Source organism: Eptatretus burgeri, chromosome 3, assembly GCF_056783735.1.
Source record: "Eptatretus burgeri isolate ZD-2024b chromosome 3, Ebu_testis_v1, whole genome shotgun sequence".
NCBI lineage: Eukaryota > Metazoa > Chordata > Myxini > Myxiniformes > Myxinidae > Eptatretus > Eptatretus burgeri.
In genome coordinates, this window is record NC_140963.1 from 94,450,922 (window position 1) to 94,468,416 (window position 17,495).

Sequence of the window (17,495 nt, forward strand, 5' to 3'; positions counted from 1 at the left end):
CAAATCTTGAAAGGAGCACTGATTTTAGCTGTGTTGTTTATGATGCCCTTTGTTGCTACAAGGAACTTTATGCAGCAAAGCAAAAGAAAGCCATCCAGCCCACTCTCCATGCATTTTTCAAGCCAAAAGATGCAGCACCAACTCCATCCACCATCCAGGATGCTCCTTCAACCAGCTGCCAAGAGACCGTTACCGCTGGTGAAGAAAGTGACAGCACAGTGTCAAGTGAAGAGGGGGACGATTCTGCCACTCCGCAAGTGTGACTTGTCCACCGCAATCAACTCCTTTCCTCCAGCCTCGGGGTAAGTCGCCACGACTCGAGGAGCGTGTTTTGTTTATGTCCAAAAAATTCCGAGCCAAAAACACATCCCCCCTTTAACACATTGGTTTCTATGGGAAAATATGTTTTGTTTAACACAGTTTCGCTTATCATACGGTTTTCCAGGAACACAACCCTTGCGAAAAGCGAGGACTTACTGTATCTGCCTACGAGAGATTCCGATGAGAATCGTTCTACAGAGTAACCATGAAAAATATGTGTTTGCCTCATAACGTCACCAAATGACATCATAATGTCTCAAGGTTGACATATCTAGAAAGCACTCATCGAGATGTTCAATTTGAGGTACTGCACGATATGGTACCTAAGATTTCAAAATTTGACCTTGGGGTCAAAATATTTTGACCTTAGGCGCTAACCATGAAGGTCAAGGCCAATCGCCACCAAAAACTAATCAGCTCAGCGCCAGACGATATACTACATTCCCATAAAGTTTGGAGATGATTCGATTAAAATTACTCAAAAAATAAGGGTTTTGTCGACCTCCATGATTTACCGCAAAGTGACCTTGATCTTTGACCTTGACCTTTATGTGTGCTGAAGGGTATTGTAATAATACTACGATATGTGTACCCACAAGAGTTTCCGATGAGAATTGTGCTCTACAGAGTGATATAAAGGTGAAAAATCCAATGATTACAGACAAACAAACAAAAAAAAAATTTACCAAGTAACAGATCTTGCAAAAACGAAGTTTTGGCAAGATAACAAAGAGACAAATGAAAAATCACACATAGAGCGACACTTGGCAAAACAGCACAAAGTAGAATGGCACTCGGAAGAGTGCACACCTCCGCCAGGTGGAACAGTTTACGTTTTCAATCCCACTGATGGGTTGGATCCAAACCAAAATCCAATCTGCTTGTTCTTGTCACCTATTCAACTCATCCACCTTGTTTTGTCATAACTCGTCCACAACTTTTTGAGATATCGTGATATATTTAGTTTTTGGCCTTATTTATCAATTTTAGAAATTAGGCCTCTGTTCACCTTTTGACCTCAAAATTAGTAGGTCGTTGAAATCAGTGACCTCATATGTAAATGCTCTTCAAATTTCAAGTCAATCGGATAAAAATTGACGATTTTCGAAACAATTTTAAAATTTGGCCTATTTTGGGTTGACCTTATGGCCTATGTTGACCTTTTGACCTAACATAACCTCAAAAGTAAAAGGTGGTTGAATTTACTGACATGATATGCAAATCCTGTTCAAATTTCAAGTCAATAGGACGAAATTTGAGGATTTTAGAAAATTTGGCTCAAATTGGCCTGTTGGCCGATGTAGACCTTTTCAGTCAACCAAATTTTAATGAAACTTCAATGCGAGACTCCCCCCCCCCCCCTCTGGGAAAGTTGCAGGGTCAGTGACATTAATCTCGAAAAATTTCAGAACAATCAGTTGAGCGGTTTGGGCTGGAGGTGGACAGACAGACAGACACAAGGACACACACACACACACACACACACACACACACACACACACACACACACACACACACACACACACACACACACACACACACACACACACACACACACACACACGCACACGCACACGCACACGCACACGCACACGCACACGCACGCACGCACACACACACACACACATATATATATATACACACGATCAACGTACTTTTTTTTTAAATAATTTTTTTGCCAAGTAACAAATGAAGGCGATCACTATACTTGTCAAAGAATATTTTTGTTTGACAAGTAACAATCAGACAGATAAAGAGACAGACAGACAGAAGAACAAAATCGGCTGACCAGTATACTTGAAAAATCTTCGATTGTGCAAGTTATAAATATGTAGAAAAGAAATGTTTGAATTATGAATGGTGTAAATCATGCCAACACACCAAATGTATGACATCAATCTCTGCAACAACATGTGGAGAGTCAAGCGTAGCGAGCCAATCCACACGAGTATATACATATTTTGAAGTGTTTGTTTGTGTGTACGTTATTCTTTCACGGCCACAAATGTATGTACGTTTCATAACAGTGCCTTCAGAAAGTATTCACACCCCTCGACTTTTGTCACATTTTGTTGCATTACAGCCAGAATATAAAATTATTTATTTTAAATTTTTTGTCATCAATCTATGCAAAATACCGCATAATGGCAAAGAGAAAACATGTTTTTGGAAATATTTGTATGTTAATTAAACATGAAAAGTTGAAATGTCTTGCATCAACGAGTATTCAAACCCCTTGGCTGTGACACTCCAAATTGAGCTCAGGTGCATCCAGTTTTCTTTGATCATCCTTGAGATGTCTCCACAACTTGATTGGAGTCTACCTGTGGCCAACTCAATTGATTGACATGATTTAGTAAGTAACACATCTTTCTATATAAAGTTCCAAAGTTGACAGTGCATGTCAGAGCAGAAACTCTACCATGAAGTCCAAAGAACAGTCAATAGAACTTTGAGATAGAATTGTGAGAAGGCATAGATCTGAGGAAGGGTATAAAACAATTTCCAGAATGTTTAAAGTTCCGAAGAGCACAGTGAGCTTCATCATTAGGAAATGGAAAGAATATGGAACGACCCAGACTCTTTCTCGAGCTGGTCGTCCGACTAAACTGAGCAACTGGGCAAGAAGGACCTTGGTCAGGAAGGTGACCAAGAACCCAAGGACCACTCTGACAGAACTACAGAGTTCCTTGGCTGAGATGGGAGAACCTGCCAGAAGGACAACAGTCTCTGAAAACTTCACAAATCGAGGCTTTGTGGGAGAGTGGCCAGACGGAAGCCACTCATGAGAAAAAGGCACATGACAGCATGCCTGGAGTTTACAAAAATGCAGGTGAAAGACTCTGAGAGCATGAGGCAAGATATTTTGTGGTCTGATGAGATGAAAATTAACTCTTTGGGCTGAATGCAAAGCGCTACATCTATCAGAAACTCAGCACAGGTCATCACCCATCGAACACCACCCATCACCCATGAAATTGGTGTGTGGAGATCACACCATTATCTTGGCTGGTCATCCACAAACCCATCTCTCTGCTCGACCCTTCCCCAATCTTACATTAGCCAGAGTATAAAGTTAGCTTATCACTATTCAGTTTTAGGCCTCATATTTTTCACTTTGATTAGGGGCCAACAAACAAACAAATGGGGACATATACCAAATGCCAAAGCAAGCATCCTAAACCAGATATCCACAGCTGGACACTGGAAATGCAGGATTCTTGCGAAAAGCACTTATTGTGAAACTGTACTGTATACATTAATTTCCCTTCAGTTATAAGTAAACACTGACAGAGTGGAAAAAAAAAATACTGGAAGAGTGCAGTGGAGGAAATGTACTTACTATGCACACATATTGTGGAAAACTTGACTGCTCCAACCTCACTTCTTTGCTCATACCTGCTCTTCTCTTCCATCCAAATACAATACTGTCATCTCATCCAAATAGCCTTTCCTTTTCTGCCCACAATTTCCACACTAACTTCTCTCTCATCTTAACATCCTATATTATTTATCAAGGTTATGCATTTGTTAAGTATGCTTAGCTCTGGAAGGAAGGCTAAAATGGGAACATTATAATTGAGAAAAACAAGAGGAACAAAAAAGGAGAATAAGGAGGGCATGGGAATTTGTGAGCAAAGAGAGAAGGGAGAGAAAGTTGGAAAGGGACAAGAGTAAAGGAAGTGAAGAAGCATATATGGAGTACATGGGGTATGGCAGGGAGTGGGGATGGGGGTGGAAGGTCAAAAATTCTGCCATAGTTGCACACATTATAGGTAAATGGCCCCTTACAATAATTACTGAACTCAGCCAACCTCTCTCCACCCACCCCATGCCCATCCTAATGAATAGAGAGCAAGTTCCTGATACTCAGATGCACATCAACATGGGTGAAACTGCAGAACTGTTGAAAAAAGGAAAAATGAGATTTTCCTTGGAGGGGGGTTCCAGTGGGAATGCTCCCCTGAAACATTTTGAAAAACTGATGTCAAAATATGCATTTTGGGGGTGATTCTGTCCATATTGTAACAAAAAAAAACAAAAATAATGCAAATGAAAGTGATATCTGGGGAAGAATTTCTTTTGTTTCACCTGAACATTCATTGCTGGAGCCTGGTGTTGGCTTAACGGTTAGGGTGGCTGGCTCAAGATCTTAGGGTCTTGGGTTCGAGCCCCTCTCCTGCTGTTGAATTAACACCAGGCAGGTTGACTCAGCCAGTCATCCGTCATCAAGGTTAGCAAAATGAGCAACAGGGGGCGCACTGCATCAACGTTGGCCAGCAGTTAGAGACGTGAACGTACAAGTGACAGGAATACGTCTGAAAGGAGTTCAAATGCCACAAGGGAATGGTAAGTTTCCGAAGTACTTAGTTGAATAGCCCTCTGGAACCAGGCAGGGCCGAAGGCAAGAATGTTGATGAAGGATCCAAGGAAAAAGACTCCAGACTCTTCAGACGAGCTACACCAACCCATGTAAGGCAACACGAGACGTGCAAGGTGCCACTACGGTAAATAAGGGCTCTTTACACACCAGCCACACAAAGGTGCCATTATATTCAAGGGAAGAATCGTTTCCAGCGAACTCCACACGATAAGGGTTGCCCTTTTCAGCACAATACCAGGCAGAGAAGATCTCTGTGAAGTGAAATGCGTCTGATAGACACCAACAAATAGCAGTCATTCGCACCCAAAATGCCAAGCAGATGGATCTTTAGCGTGGAAGGAAAAGACATCAGAGGCGTTCGGAATCCGAGTCAATCCTTTATTCCAACCGCGACCGAACAACCCGCTCGTCTCTCTTCCAGTTGCACCCATTTCCGAAAAAACCCCGATCAACCAGAATTCGAGAATATTTTCATACTATAACATGAAAGGCAAAATAATGCGGCTACAGATCTCAATGGTGCGCGTAAGTTCTCCTCGACCTTTTGTGAGACGATTGAAGAAGAATTCTACCGAAGGATAAATAGTAAGCCCCGTCACGGTGGTAACTCAAGCAGTCTTATACAGTTATTATAAATCGCCCACGAGGGATGAATGAATGTCACAACCTTCCATTCCAATCAGGGGTTCCGCCTTTTCCTTTTCCCCACCCCCTTTTACAATTCCCTCCGTCTTCTTTCAACTTGATCTCTTCATTTTAATTCCAAAGAGCATCATTCCAATCACAAATTAATACTACACCATTAATATCTATACTAATAAAAGGCAGTGTGTGTGTGTGTGTGTGTGTGTGTGTGTGTGTGTGTGTGTGTGTGTGTGTGTGTGTGCGTGTGTGCGTGTGTGTGCGTGTGTGTGCGTGTGTGTGCGTGTGTGTGCGTGTGTGTGCGTGTGTGTGCGTGTGTGTGCGTGTGTGTGTTATCTTCATATGTGGGTTTCAGTATGTGGAATGGAGTCCACCCAGGGCAGGCTCAAAGTATCCACCTTCATTTCGGTAAGGGGTCACGATTCACGGATCAAGCTGTGAAGTTTTCTGTTCTCAAAGTTTTGTACTGAGGGCTCGCTTCAGGATTGTCACTGAGCCCCCCCGGTTCCAACTGTAGCTTGTTTGTAATAATATTCCCAGCGATGGTTTTTAATATCTCTGAGGTTCTTCTTCTTCATCCCCATGAGGTTCTTCGTCATCACTGGTACAACTTTGGCATTCTTAAACTTCCAGGATCTTTTCACTTCATGCTTGAGATCTTGGTATTTGGTCATTTTATTGATTTCTGCATCATTAGTCCAATATCACCGGTATTAACACCTCAGTTAGCAATGCCTTCTCCTCTCTTTTTTTGTACCGAAGTATGATATCTGGCCATAATGCTTTGTTTTCTATGTTCATGCTTGATGAGATCATAAGGTCGTACGTTAGCGGTACTTCAATGTTTTCAGTGATTGCTTTTCGTTCATTTTCCCACAAATTTTGTGCAACTGGAATATCAAAGTTTCGCAAATGTGCCAGCGGATTACTTTACAAACTCTGTTGTGTCATTGTGTGTACAGACGTTCTGACATGTTTTTGGGGGGGTTTTTTGTGTTCGGTCATTAAGCGTCACATATCACTCACTCTCTTTGCCAACACCCACCTCCACCGTTCACCTGTCTTCCCCTCCCCCCACACCCTTCTCTCTCACTTTGTCCCCTCCTTACTCCCCCCCTCCTAATAAATTGCAGTGTTCTCCTCCAACACCCCTCTGTCGCTCTCTCGCTGTGTGTGTGTGTGTGTGTGTGTGTGTGTGTGTGTGTGTGTGTGTGTGTGTGTGTGTGTGTGTGTGTGTGTGTGTGTGTGTATATATGTGTGTGTGTGTGTGTGTGTGTATATATATGTGTGTGTGTGTGTGTGTGTGTGTGTGTGTGTGTGTGTGTGTGTGTGTATATATGTGTGTGTCTCACCCCTCACCCCTCCCTCCTGCAGTGAATAGCAACGTTTGGTGAGGTATCGCTCTCCCACCTCCCCTTTATCTCCCCCCTCCCTCTCATCTTATATCTATCTATCTATCTATCTATCTATCTCTCTCTCTCTCTCTTTATTGTCCCCGTTAGCGAAGTGACGGGTTGTATTTGCTAGTCACCAAACAAAATGTTAACAAACACTCAAGATGTAAACGAATATAAATGCCATTCAAACGTGATGACCAGTGCAGACGAATCTGCCAGTGAGTAAAGACGGATAAACAACACCAACGTACACACGTGGTCTCCTGCCTGGTGGATATCTAATGACGGTAATATGCTTGCAGGCTTTTGCAGCCGGATTACTTCTACAAAAACAGGTCATAATAAAAACTACCATGGGAGCAATTCACATAATTGTGGTCATGACGTGTTATTGCGTTGGCATTTCACCCCCTCGGGATGAAATCAAATGGGTTAATAAACGAATCAGCATTTCAGAATAGCACTTCAATTCCCTATAACCTAGGCATGCCTTTCTGATGACGAACATACAGAGTATGGGTCGTTACAAAAATACAGATTTCCGTAAAATACAGGAGTTTCACCCATGCATCAATGTATTATTGCTTTCCAAATACATGCAATCACACAAACTTTTGCACAAGCATAATGTAACCTTAATTAAAAGTCTATAAGTCATTAATTGCAAGTTTTGTGATCCATTTGAAAAATACACAAGACTGACAGCAACAATGCAAAGATCTCTGGGTATGTCAACGATGGCACGTCTGAATGTACAATTACGAAATTAAATGTCACGTGAAGGAAAACTGCCCAAAAAACATATATGGAAGACTTTCAACATCGTTCCATGGAACAGTGTTTCAGTGCCATTAAAAGGCTTCAAAAGGGGCCGTAAAGTCTGGAGTGAAGTGAACAGGACACAGACAGAGTGGTGTAGGTTCCCAGGCAAGCTGATGTATGTGCAATAGAAAACTAACCTTAAATGTGAAAGCTAATGTCGTTCCGCACCATAGGACAGGTAGAACAATGGATGGAGTAAACAGAACATTGATCGAGGTATGCTAACCACCATGGGAAGCAAGGAGAGGGTGAGGTTTCAGGTGTTAAACCTTCGGCGGAGCAAAAGTTAGCCTGTTAACAATCAAAACGTCAGCTTCTCCTTCCGTCAAATGGCCATTAGCATGCAGTATTTCGATCAACGCTCTGTTGATTCCATCAAATTGTGTAGGTGTACTTACACTCCATGTTGGAGGGAGGGTAGCTGGTTGGTGTTGTCGTCGTCGTGCAAGCTTCGGCACTCCTCTCCGAATCAAATGGCCGATAACCCTTCACAGCAGCAAACAAATAAAAACCCACTACCTCGCATTGAACTTCTCACTCTAAACTTTAACAAAACGTGTAGAAATAAACGAATGGATTTACTCCCTCAGTATACATACAGTGTGTGAAAATACCTCAACCATAGCAAAAAAATATTATTGCTTTGAGGCTGACTTCATTATCTTCCCACTCCAACTGTTATTCTCATTCTCTGACTGGATTCTTTGTTCCTCTTTCCCTTACACTCCCCTCTACCACTAACTCTTCCCACTCCAAAACCAAATCCTATGCAAACTCATAAAGCAATTAATTAACTCGTACTCGGCTCACATTTAGGATGAAATGAAAAACTACACCCTGAAGACATAATGAAGGTAATTCAATTAATGCGTCTGGTAATTAGACATTCAAATTAAATATATAAAAAACACACTGCACGTACTCGAGGGGTGTAGTTTATGGCTGTTTGACTTTCATCAGACCATGGTTCACGTGCAGTTTCCTCTCCACCTACAGATGCACATATAAGGTCATTTGTAATACTCATCCACCGATAAAATAAATATATAATTATTGATAGTGGCTGATGCCGGCAAAGGAAAATAATTCAACAGAGTGGACACCAAAGGCAAATGCATTGCAGCCCATCTCAGGCAATTTTTGTTGTTGTTGTTGATCATGATTCACAATACACAAGCTCACTGTCAGCTTAAAAAATGAAGATGATGTCACAAAGGGAAAAATAAACTTTACAATGACCAGTGACAGTTCCTTAATCAATTGTACACATTTGAATGGGCGGCAATTTTTTTCCCGTGTCATCCCTCCATCGGAGTACCATGAATACCCCATGATAACATTAGAGAAAAGGAGTGAAAGCAAAATGAGACAGAAGCAGATGAAAACCATTTTTTCGTGCAAGATGTTGTTATGCATCACAATCGGGAATAATAAATCGGTATTTTCCTTAAAATGTCTTTAAAGTTAGCGCTTCAAAAATAAATCCACACAATTTCGACTAATACAACATATACAACATGCAAACAGCTAATTGTACCACACAAATAATGGGGGTATAAAATCAGCAAACATAGGCCTATCCACAATGCACAATAGATATATTTCATGATCGATTACAAAAGTTTCAAAACGAGTGTATGAACAGCCGCACACACCAAAAGGGTTAAAAGGTTATGCAATCAAATGAAGGTCAAAACGAAAGTATTCAAGTAACCAATAAAGTTTTAGCATTGCAGATCAAACTATTAAAAATAGCTTCTTAAAAAGGGGGGGGGGAATGAAAATCCGAAGATTGTAGATTTCTGTAGAACGAGTGGGATGGGGGAGGACAACCACCAGTTAGTAGGTCAAAATAAAACAATATATCTAAAAACAAGAAACTGGAAATCTGATGGGTAAACATGGGAAAGCTTATCACACTACAACCATTATCAAGGCCAAAGCAAGGAGAAGTGCTTCAAAGGCCCACCACACTTCCCATTTTTACTGGGCCGTTAGCTTTTATGGGTCGGTCCTTTACAGCAGCAAAAGCAGCTTTGCTGACAGCACAGTGAGCCCTTGTGAGGGCACATCCGCAGCCTGGGTTCCAAGGCCAAATGATAGCACAGATAGGAAGCCTGTAGCTCGACAATGAAGACACAACCCTGTATATGATCCCCCCTGTCGTCGACCTCTCAAGTATTAACCAATCCACCTTCCTTGTTTACAAGTCTAACTGCCCCCTCCCCTCATGCAAAGTCACTCCCTCTCCCGAGCACGCTAAATTACCACCCCTCTCTTCACTAACCAATTCAAGCTGGCTTCTTCAATTTACCAAGAACTCCATTTTTTTTTTTAAACTTTTTTTTTGGTATGCATTGGCGAGACTCGTATGAGAGCTAAGAAGAAATGAAATCCTTGGAAGGGAGGGATGCGTATGAGAGCTGTTTACTAACCCCCCTCTCCCCTCCCGTCTCTATCAATCCATACAAGTACTTCATTATACCCCAATGATACAGTCCTTCACCCGAGCTTAAATCAGTATCTGAGAATATCCCCATCATTTATCTTTTCCCACTTTTTCCCTTTTCTTATTCACACACCTCCAATCTCTCCCTCACACTTTCTCCTTCTCAGTCTCGGCTCGCCAAAATTACAAAGAATATTGAAATAAAAGCATTTGTGTTTCAAATTGACCCATCCGCTAGTGCAACAAACTTATTTCCCACAAATAATACTAAGGATAAGTATAACAAAGTGTTTGTGTAATAAATAAAAAGACAATAGGAAAAGAAAGACTTCTCCCCAGATGGAAAGAAAATTTGAGCCTGGGTGCATTTGCAGGATGGAGTGTGGAAGAAAGTGCTTTGTGTTGGGCAGGACAAAAGGGAATGGAAATGACAGTGAAAGATGAAAATGTCTGGGCCAAACACACTACAGAAACAGGCAGGATCTACAAGGTGCATATGATGGCAGATTCAAATAATGTAAATAAAGATTTCTGGACTCAGTAGCCCAGATAAAAATCACAGTTTACTTTTCTTGAACGCTTGCTCTGCTTTTTTCCCTCTTACAATTCTTCAAAGTTTTCCAGTTCAGTTCGAAAGAGTAATTTTGTTATTAAAAAAAATAAAACATTTCATGAGATGATAATCCTCAATAAAGCTGTTAAATTTGTCCCCCACCATCCCCTGATTTATTTCCAAGTATAATCCCCCAATATGTTGAAAAATAAAACCCTGGTTTCTTCCAGACCAGTACTGAGGTTGGAAAGGATGATATGGTTTTTTTTCTTGGGTATTAAAAAGAAAATAAAACAACAAAAAGAAACAAAACCTTACGCAAGATCATGCAAACACAAACCTACATTTGAACGAGAAAAGCACCCTAAAATGCAAAACCTGCCCGAAAGCAAAAGTGAAACCAAAAAGAAATGTAAAACTATGAATTGGTGTTCTCCATATCCTCACGATAAAGGTTTGTTGAAAATTTGATGACAAGCTCAAATGGTAAAAATAAGGTGATGGCCTGGACAGACAACCAGCAAAGACAGACGGACCAGACAATCGGGTGAAAATGATTAACGCGACCCTGACCTTTTGACCACAAAAACAATTGGCTTCCAACTTTGGATTGAAACAATTCAGTGACCCAATATGCAACTTCAGTTCAAATTTCAAGTAAATCGAATGAAAATTGAGGATTTTGACCTTGACGTGATACCCTTTGACCTTCTGACCCAGTTATTTAGTCTTCTTCATATGCTCATAATAAAGGTTTCTTGAAAATTTGATGATAAAAGCTCAAAAAAATGTTGCGACAGACAGAGAGAAGCGATTGCAAAACCACATTTCCCACTGCATGGGTGGACAGGCAAATTAAAATGAAGAGCTTTCACGGTATTTACATCACACCCAGTGATATACTCTCCACCATAATAAACCAAATGTGTAGAATTTAATGTAATTGTTGACGGACTGTTCCAACGTTCATTCCAAGGGCCTTTTTGGCATGAGAGGTGTGCAAAACACCTCCATGTAAGTTTCTACATTAGGATATTGCCTGATGCAACAATCATTCAGCATGTGTAACTCATGTAACCCTAAGGTTTTTAGAGGTGATACGGGGCATTCTGAGCAAATTCAAAACCGTCTGAGACACCAGCATGTGGATCATCCGAAAAACAGAATTGTTGCATTATTTAACCATCCATTACAATGCGTCGATCAGAAAACGAGGAACTAGGGAGTTCATAGAACATGATACCCAGCACACTAATCTTCAAGTATATAATAATAATTCAATTTTAATAAAATAATGATGTTAAAGATCGGTTTAAAAAATCCAGAAGTTTAGCGCCACTGAAGCAGTCTTACACAGCCCTTATACACTGCAATAAGATGACGTTAAGTGGTGGTTTAGGATATTGACGTGGCTTGGAGGCTGTATTGATCATTTTAGAATGCAGCGCCAATCGGCATTGTACATAGCCATATCGGCAGCCGATGCTTTCCCCCGATACTGTGTCCTCTCACATGGCATGCCCTCTCATGCTATATATGAATACATTGCATGGTTCTTGTAAGTATCAAGGTCATTTGTGTTTGACAGTATTCAAATATATTGTTGCGGTTCTGCGAAGCGAGCACTCCCCCAAGGCAACGGCACAAAACATGTAGCGGTTCTGAGACGGCGCCCTTCTAGTTTCATTCAAATTCATTTTAGATAGCCCTTCCCTTATGTCTAGTGGGTTTATGGGACAGAATGTCCCATAACCTAGTGTTGGCCTAGTGGTTAGGGTGGTGGCTTGGTATCCTAGAGTCCTGAGTTCAAGCCCCGTTGGCTGCTGAATTAACACTAGGGGGTTGACTCAGCCTGTCATCCTTCCGAGGTTGGCAAAATGAGTTCCAGTGTAGCAATCAAAAAGACTGCACATGAAGGGAAGGGGTATCAACGGATTTATTAAATCTGGTATTGGTGTGGCGCAGGCATGATGGGCCGAATGGCCTCCTCCTGTGCCTTAAATCTTTGTAAATCCTTGTAAATGGATTAAATGGGATTTGAAGCAGGTCTTTATTCCCATCGTCTACTTATTTTACTTTGCACCCATCATGCAAGCATGCACGCATCACAGCAGGCAGCTCATTTGCATACGCGTGCAATTTCACATTCAAACCTTGTGCCATTACCCACCGGGCACCTCATTTCAACCATCTTCAGACTCGAACCACAACGCAAGAACCTTCATACGACCACCACAACGCCTTCCAAAAAATCTCCACACCATAGCACCACAACCTAAGCTCGCTTATTGTCGCCATTAACCGCCACAACTACGACGCCTCAACCACCAGGAAACACTATGCCAAAACTAACTGCCACGTGACACCACCAACACCACAGCCAATGCTCAACAATCACCACCACCGACTCCAACAATGCTTTTTGAGACCAACGGAACAAAGGAGCGGTCCATAACATTATAGTCCAGGCAAAATAAGGTTTGATCGGGAACAAATTGCAACAGAATTTTTTTTAGCACAATGCATTTCTATGAGGTCCCCACAACACCATACAAAAAGTCCGAAGAAATCCCTGTTGCAGAAATACGTTTAATTTGCATAAATCCAATATGGTGGCCAATTATCAATATTGTGCCATATCTTTGGTCACAGATGACATATTTGGGTGATTTCAACTTCTAGAATGGGTATTTTGCATACAAGGATGCATTTAGAATACTTTTAAACTTCCCTGGAACAAAATCTCATTTGCATAAATCCAATATGGCCACCAAATATCAATATTTTACCACATCTTTGCTCTTGGATGATGTATTTGAGCCATTTCAACTTCTAGTATATATCTTTTGCATACAAGAATGCATTTAGAGTATTTAACAATTTTCTTGGATGTATTTTGATACACATCTCATTTGCATAAATCCAATATGGCTGCCAAATATCAATATTTTGCCATATATTTACTCTCAGACAATAGGTTTGAGCGGTTTATATTTCTAGAATATTTGAGGGGATTAAAAGGCTAAATTTGGGATAGTTTAATATTTTGATTGGATGGGTTTAAATAAAATGATGGATGAATTTAATAAAATCCAATATGGCCACCAAATATCGATATTTTGTGATCAAATTTATGAGTCACTTCTTTGGCTAGTGTTTCATTGCAGGCATATTAATACCCTACTGAAGATGCCCATCAAGGTCATCATTATAGTCATCAGTGAAATCTGGTAGCTGTGAGTTGGCACAACTTGTCCCACAGCATTCTCCACAAACAGCACTGCAATGCAGACTATATTTTCTGCATGTGCACCTCTTTGTATTACAGTCTGTTTTACAGTTACAGCAGATGACATCCAATAGTTTTGATTGGGCTGCAAGCTGGTCAGTTTGTATTGGCAAACATTGTCCATCCACCATGTGCCATCCCCACTCTTCCGGCTTCATATTGGTGCTTCTTCCTTTCCACTCCATCATCTGATAATATACACAGAGGCTGTGATACTTTGCAGCTGCTGAGGTTGGGGGTAGAGTTTGAGGTTCTACATGAGATGTGCTCTTGGAAACCTTCTCACAAAATCGCCTGTATCGTAAAGTGTCCAGTCCTTGTTCTTTGGCACCACAATATAATGACACAAGTGCTTTTTCTCCTGCTGCAATAATGTCCTGTTTTGCTACATGTCCTTCTTGGCTGAACACCTAAGCTTGCTGACGGAACAGGGCAACACTCTTGATCTTCCTTACTGCTAAACCCTTTCCCAATCCAAACAGGCGAGAAGTTGTATCGCAGCCAAGGATTGCATGGATAAATAACACAAGGTTACAAACATCAGGACCAAGAAATTCCCGAGACTGCTTTATGCACCATATCCTGGTCATTTTTGCTGATTGCCTAGGCTCTGGGACCAGGAACAAATCATGTGCATCCAGTTCAGCATGATGCAGTAGGAGGATGAGCAAGTCCTTGTCATCCCCTATCAGGACAGTGTCTTTGATTCTAGCAGATGCAACAGCTGTTTGGACAATGAGCACATCAGCATCATGCTTTGCATGATCTATATTACACCCAGCCCGCTCTTGTTTGTCACTAAAGGCCCGGTCACACCTTGACGTTTTAGCCAACGTATGCCGATTTTTGAATTTTTTTTCTAAAACGCTGGCACACGTTGAATACGTTATGGGTAAGTTTTGATAACATTGAGAGCACGCTGAAAAACACTGCCATACGTCGTTGTACGCTGGCTTTAAACGTTGTACTTTTCGGTTGTCCTCAAATTTTTTCATGCTTGAAATTTCACGACGTATGCCGGCGTATGACTCACACGTTCCGCTACGCTGGCCACAAGTTGTATGCACGGTCTGCGATCGTTGACAGACGTCAACACATGCTACTTGTAAGTTAATCATAAGTTGAGACACGCCGAGGTAATGTTTAGCGTACCCGAAACTTATTTCTAACCTCTGATTAACGTGTTGTTGGCACGTTACGCGATCGTTGCCACACATCGACAGACGTTACTTTTAAGTTACTCATAGGCTGAAAGACGTCGGTATAATGGATCGTCCTTGTGTGAGCGTCCACGGCCACGGCCAGGACACTTATTTGCAGCATTCTTCAAACTTTTCTTCGGCATGACGAGGATGTTCACACTGATGTCTAGCTTGGCTATGATTCCAATTGTCCATCGGCAGCGTCTATTTAAAATAGTCGAGTTTGAGCGTTTTAACACGTTCAGAAGAAACGCTTCAAATTTCCAAACCTCAGCGTCAAAAAACAAAGGCGAGTGACAGCAATTTAAATCATTCATTGTAAACAATGAAAATAGTTGAGTGGTACCATTTAAAAGTCGTTGAGTGTAAAAAAAATCCAATTGTTGAGCGCAAGCGTCTACTTTCAATAGTGGAGTTTGAGCGATTTAGCACGTTCAATAGAAACGATTAAAATTTCCAAGCGCCAGCGTCAAAAAACAAAGGCGAGTGACAGCAATTTAAATCGTTCATTGTAAACAATGAAAATGGCTGAGTGGTACCGTTTAAAAGTCGTTGAGTGTAAAAAAAAATCCAATTGTTGAGCGCAAGCGTCTACTTTCAATAGTGGAGATGCAGCCATTTAAATCGTTGAGTGGCAGCCTATGAACCTACCCGTGGACACACGGACGCAAGGAGGATCCATCATAACCCACACCCTCCCCCTCACACTCACCTACTACTGCCAACATGAACAAACTACTACTAATGCTAATACTAATACTGATACTGTTACTGCTGACATGGACATCGACTCAAAAAGGAACTCGAAAACACTGTTGGGTTCCCTTTTATGAGCAGCATTTTTATATACCAATTCCCAAAACTGCTGGGAACACGTCTTTATATGGCAGTTGTAACCTAGAAACACGTTCATTTTTTTTTTTTTTGTCGACCGGAAGACGTCATTGGAATACGTCTACATACGTCGATGTGTGTTGGGACTACGTAAAGAATTGGTTCAAAGCACGTCAAACATGAGTTAGAAATAAGTTTCGCGTAAAAAAGACATTACCGCGACGTGTTTCGACTTATGAGTAGCTTATAAGTAGCCTTTGTGGACGTGTGTAAGCGTCCACATATCGTGTGTAAAACTTATCCCCATCGCATGCGGAACGTGTGTCATACGCCGAGTACGTCGTAAAATTTTGAACATGTTTAAAATTTCTTGACGTACTCTACTTACTACGACGTATGATAGCGTACTTTAGCGTTCTACTCACGTATACCAAACTTACTCATACCGTATTTGACGTGCCCCAACGTTTTAGACACATTTTTCTTAGGTCGGCATACGCTGGCAAGATCGCCAAGGTGTGACCGCGATGTTGACACTTCCATTTCTACGGCAGTTATGATTCGAATCGTTGTGCGTCAGCCTTTTAATAGGCTACGTCACGACATCGTCGGCGATGCGTGCAACGCGCTATGCCGAAGTTAGACTATCGTTGGGCATCGGTTGTGTAGGCCGACAACAGGTTCAGCATTCGTTGGTATAAGTTATCTATAACACAACGAAACGTTCTGTGTCCATTACTAATATGTTATGCATACGACCAACTCGTTATGAATACGTCCGAATCTTAAAAAAAAAACATCAAAAGTTCAACGTCAGCCAGCGTTTTACATACATTTTAATACGTTGCCATCGCTGGCTAAAACGTCAAGGTGTGACCGGGCCTTAAGATAAACAATAAATCGCTGCTTGTCACATTTTTCAAGAATTCCTCTTTCTTGGACTGTATAACCATTCCACCAGTGAAGTTTACTGTCATGCCTGAACAAGCCCCTGTCCTTCTCATGTGCGTGGCACCTTTTGTTGTTGGACCGTCTTGGTATCCATCAAAGATAATGGTAGCAGCCCCATATTTATGTGTAACATATGTGACTTAACGATGACTGACACTCTCATATGTGGAACCTCTTGGCAATGGAAGACGATGAAGTAGCGCACCACCATCGAGAATATACTGGACATTTCCAATTGGTTCTCGTTGCTCCCCTTGCATGGTCTTCCAGAGAACATCGGCAAGGACAGCCTTATTGGCCTGCAGGGGAAGGAAGGAATATTCAAACAATGCTGGGGGGTAACTACACAGTTCATATTTGAAGAGTGACGGTAGATCCTCACAGCGCTCTCCAATGGTTACCAGTCTCTGGAAGATCAACTGTGGATCTACCTTCACAGATTCCCCTTTGATCTTGACAGTTGATCTTGAATTAGGTGTCACTGCTCAATCACATTTTCGGAAGGTGAACTCTTCTACAGATTTCCCAACCATGGATGCAAGAATCTTTTCTCCAACTGTTCTTGATCTTTCAACGTTGACTCCTTCCTGGGCTGTCATGCCATTTGCAATGTTAAAGAGGGACGAATCCCGTGCGAATGGATCTCTCTCC

General features: G+C 41.5%; 1 protein-coding gene across 16 annotated transcripts in view; it reads right to left on the reverse strand.

Annotated features, from left to right (window-relative positions):
• LOC147030477 (transcription factor 12-like) overlaps positions 1–17,495 on the reverse strand; it is a 336,231-nt gene that overhangs the window by 214,549 nt on the left and 104,187 nt on the right. For 13 of the 16 annotated variants that reach the window (XM_085874584.1, XM_085874582.1, XM_085874583.1 and 10 more), the window contains 2 exons: positions 8,489–8,556; positions 7,965–8,052 (listed from right to left, as the gene is read on the reverse strand). The exons of 2 other annotated variants lie outside the window; for them this stretch is intronic. In XM_085874584.1, the coding sequence (XP_085730710.1) occupies positions 7,965–8,052; positions 8,489–8,556 (156 nt within the window). Of the gene's footprint in view, positions 1–7,964; positions 8,053–8,180; positions 8,205–8,488; positions 8,557–17,495 lie in introns of those variants that run through there. One more of the 16 variants, XM_085874596.1, reaches the window with a different exon arrangement.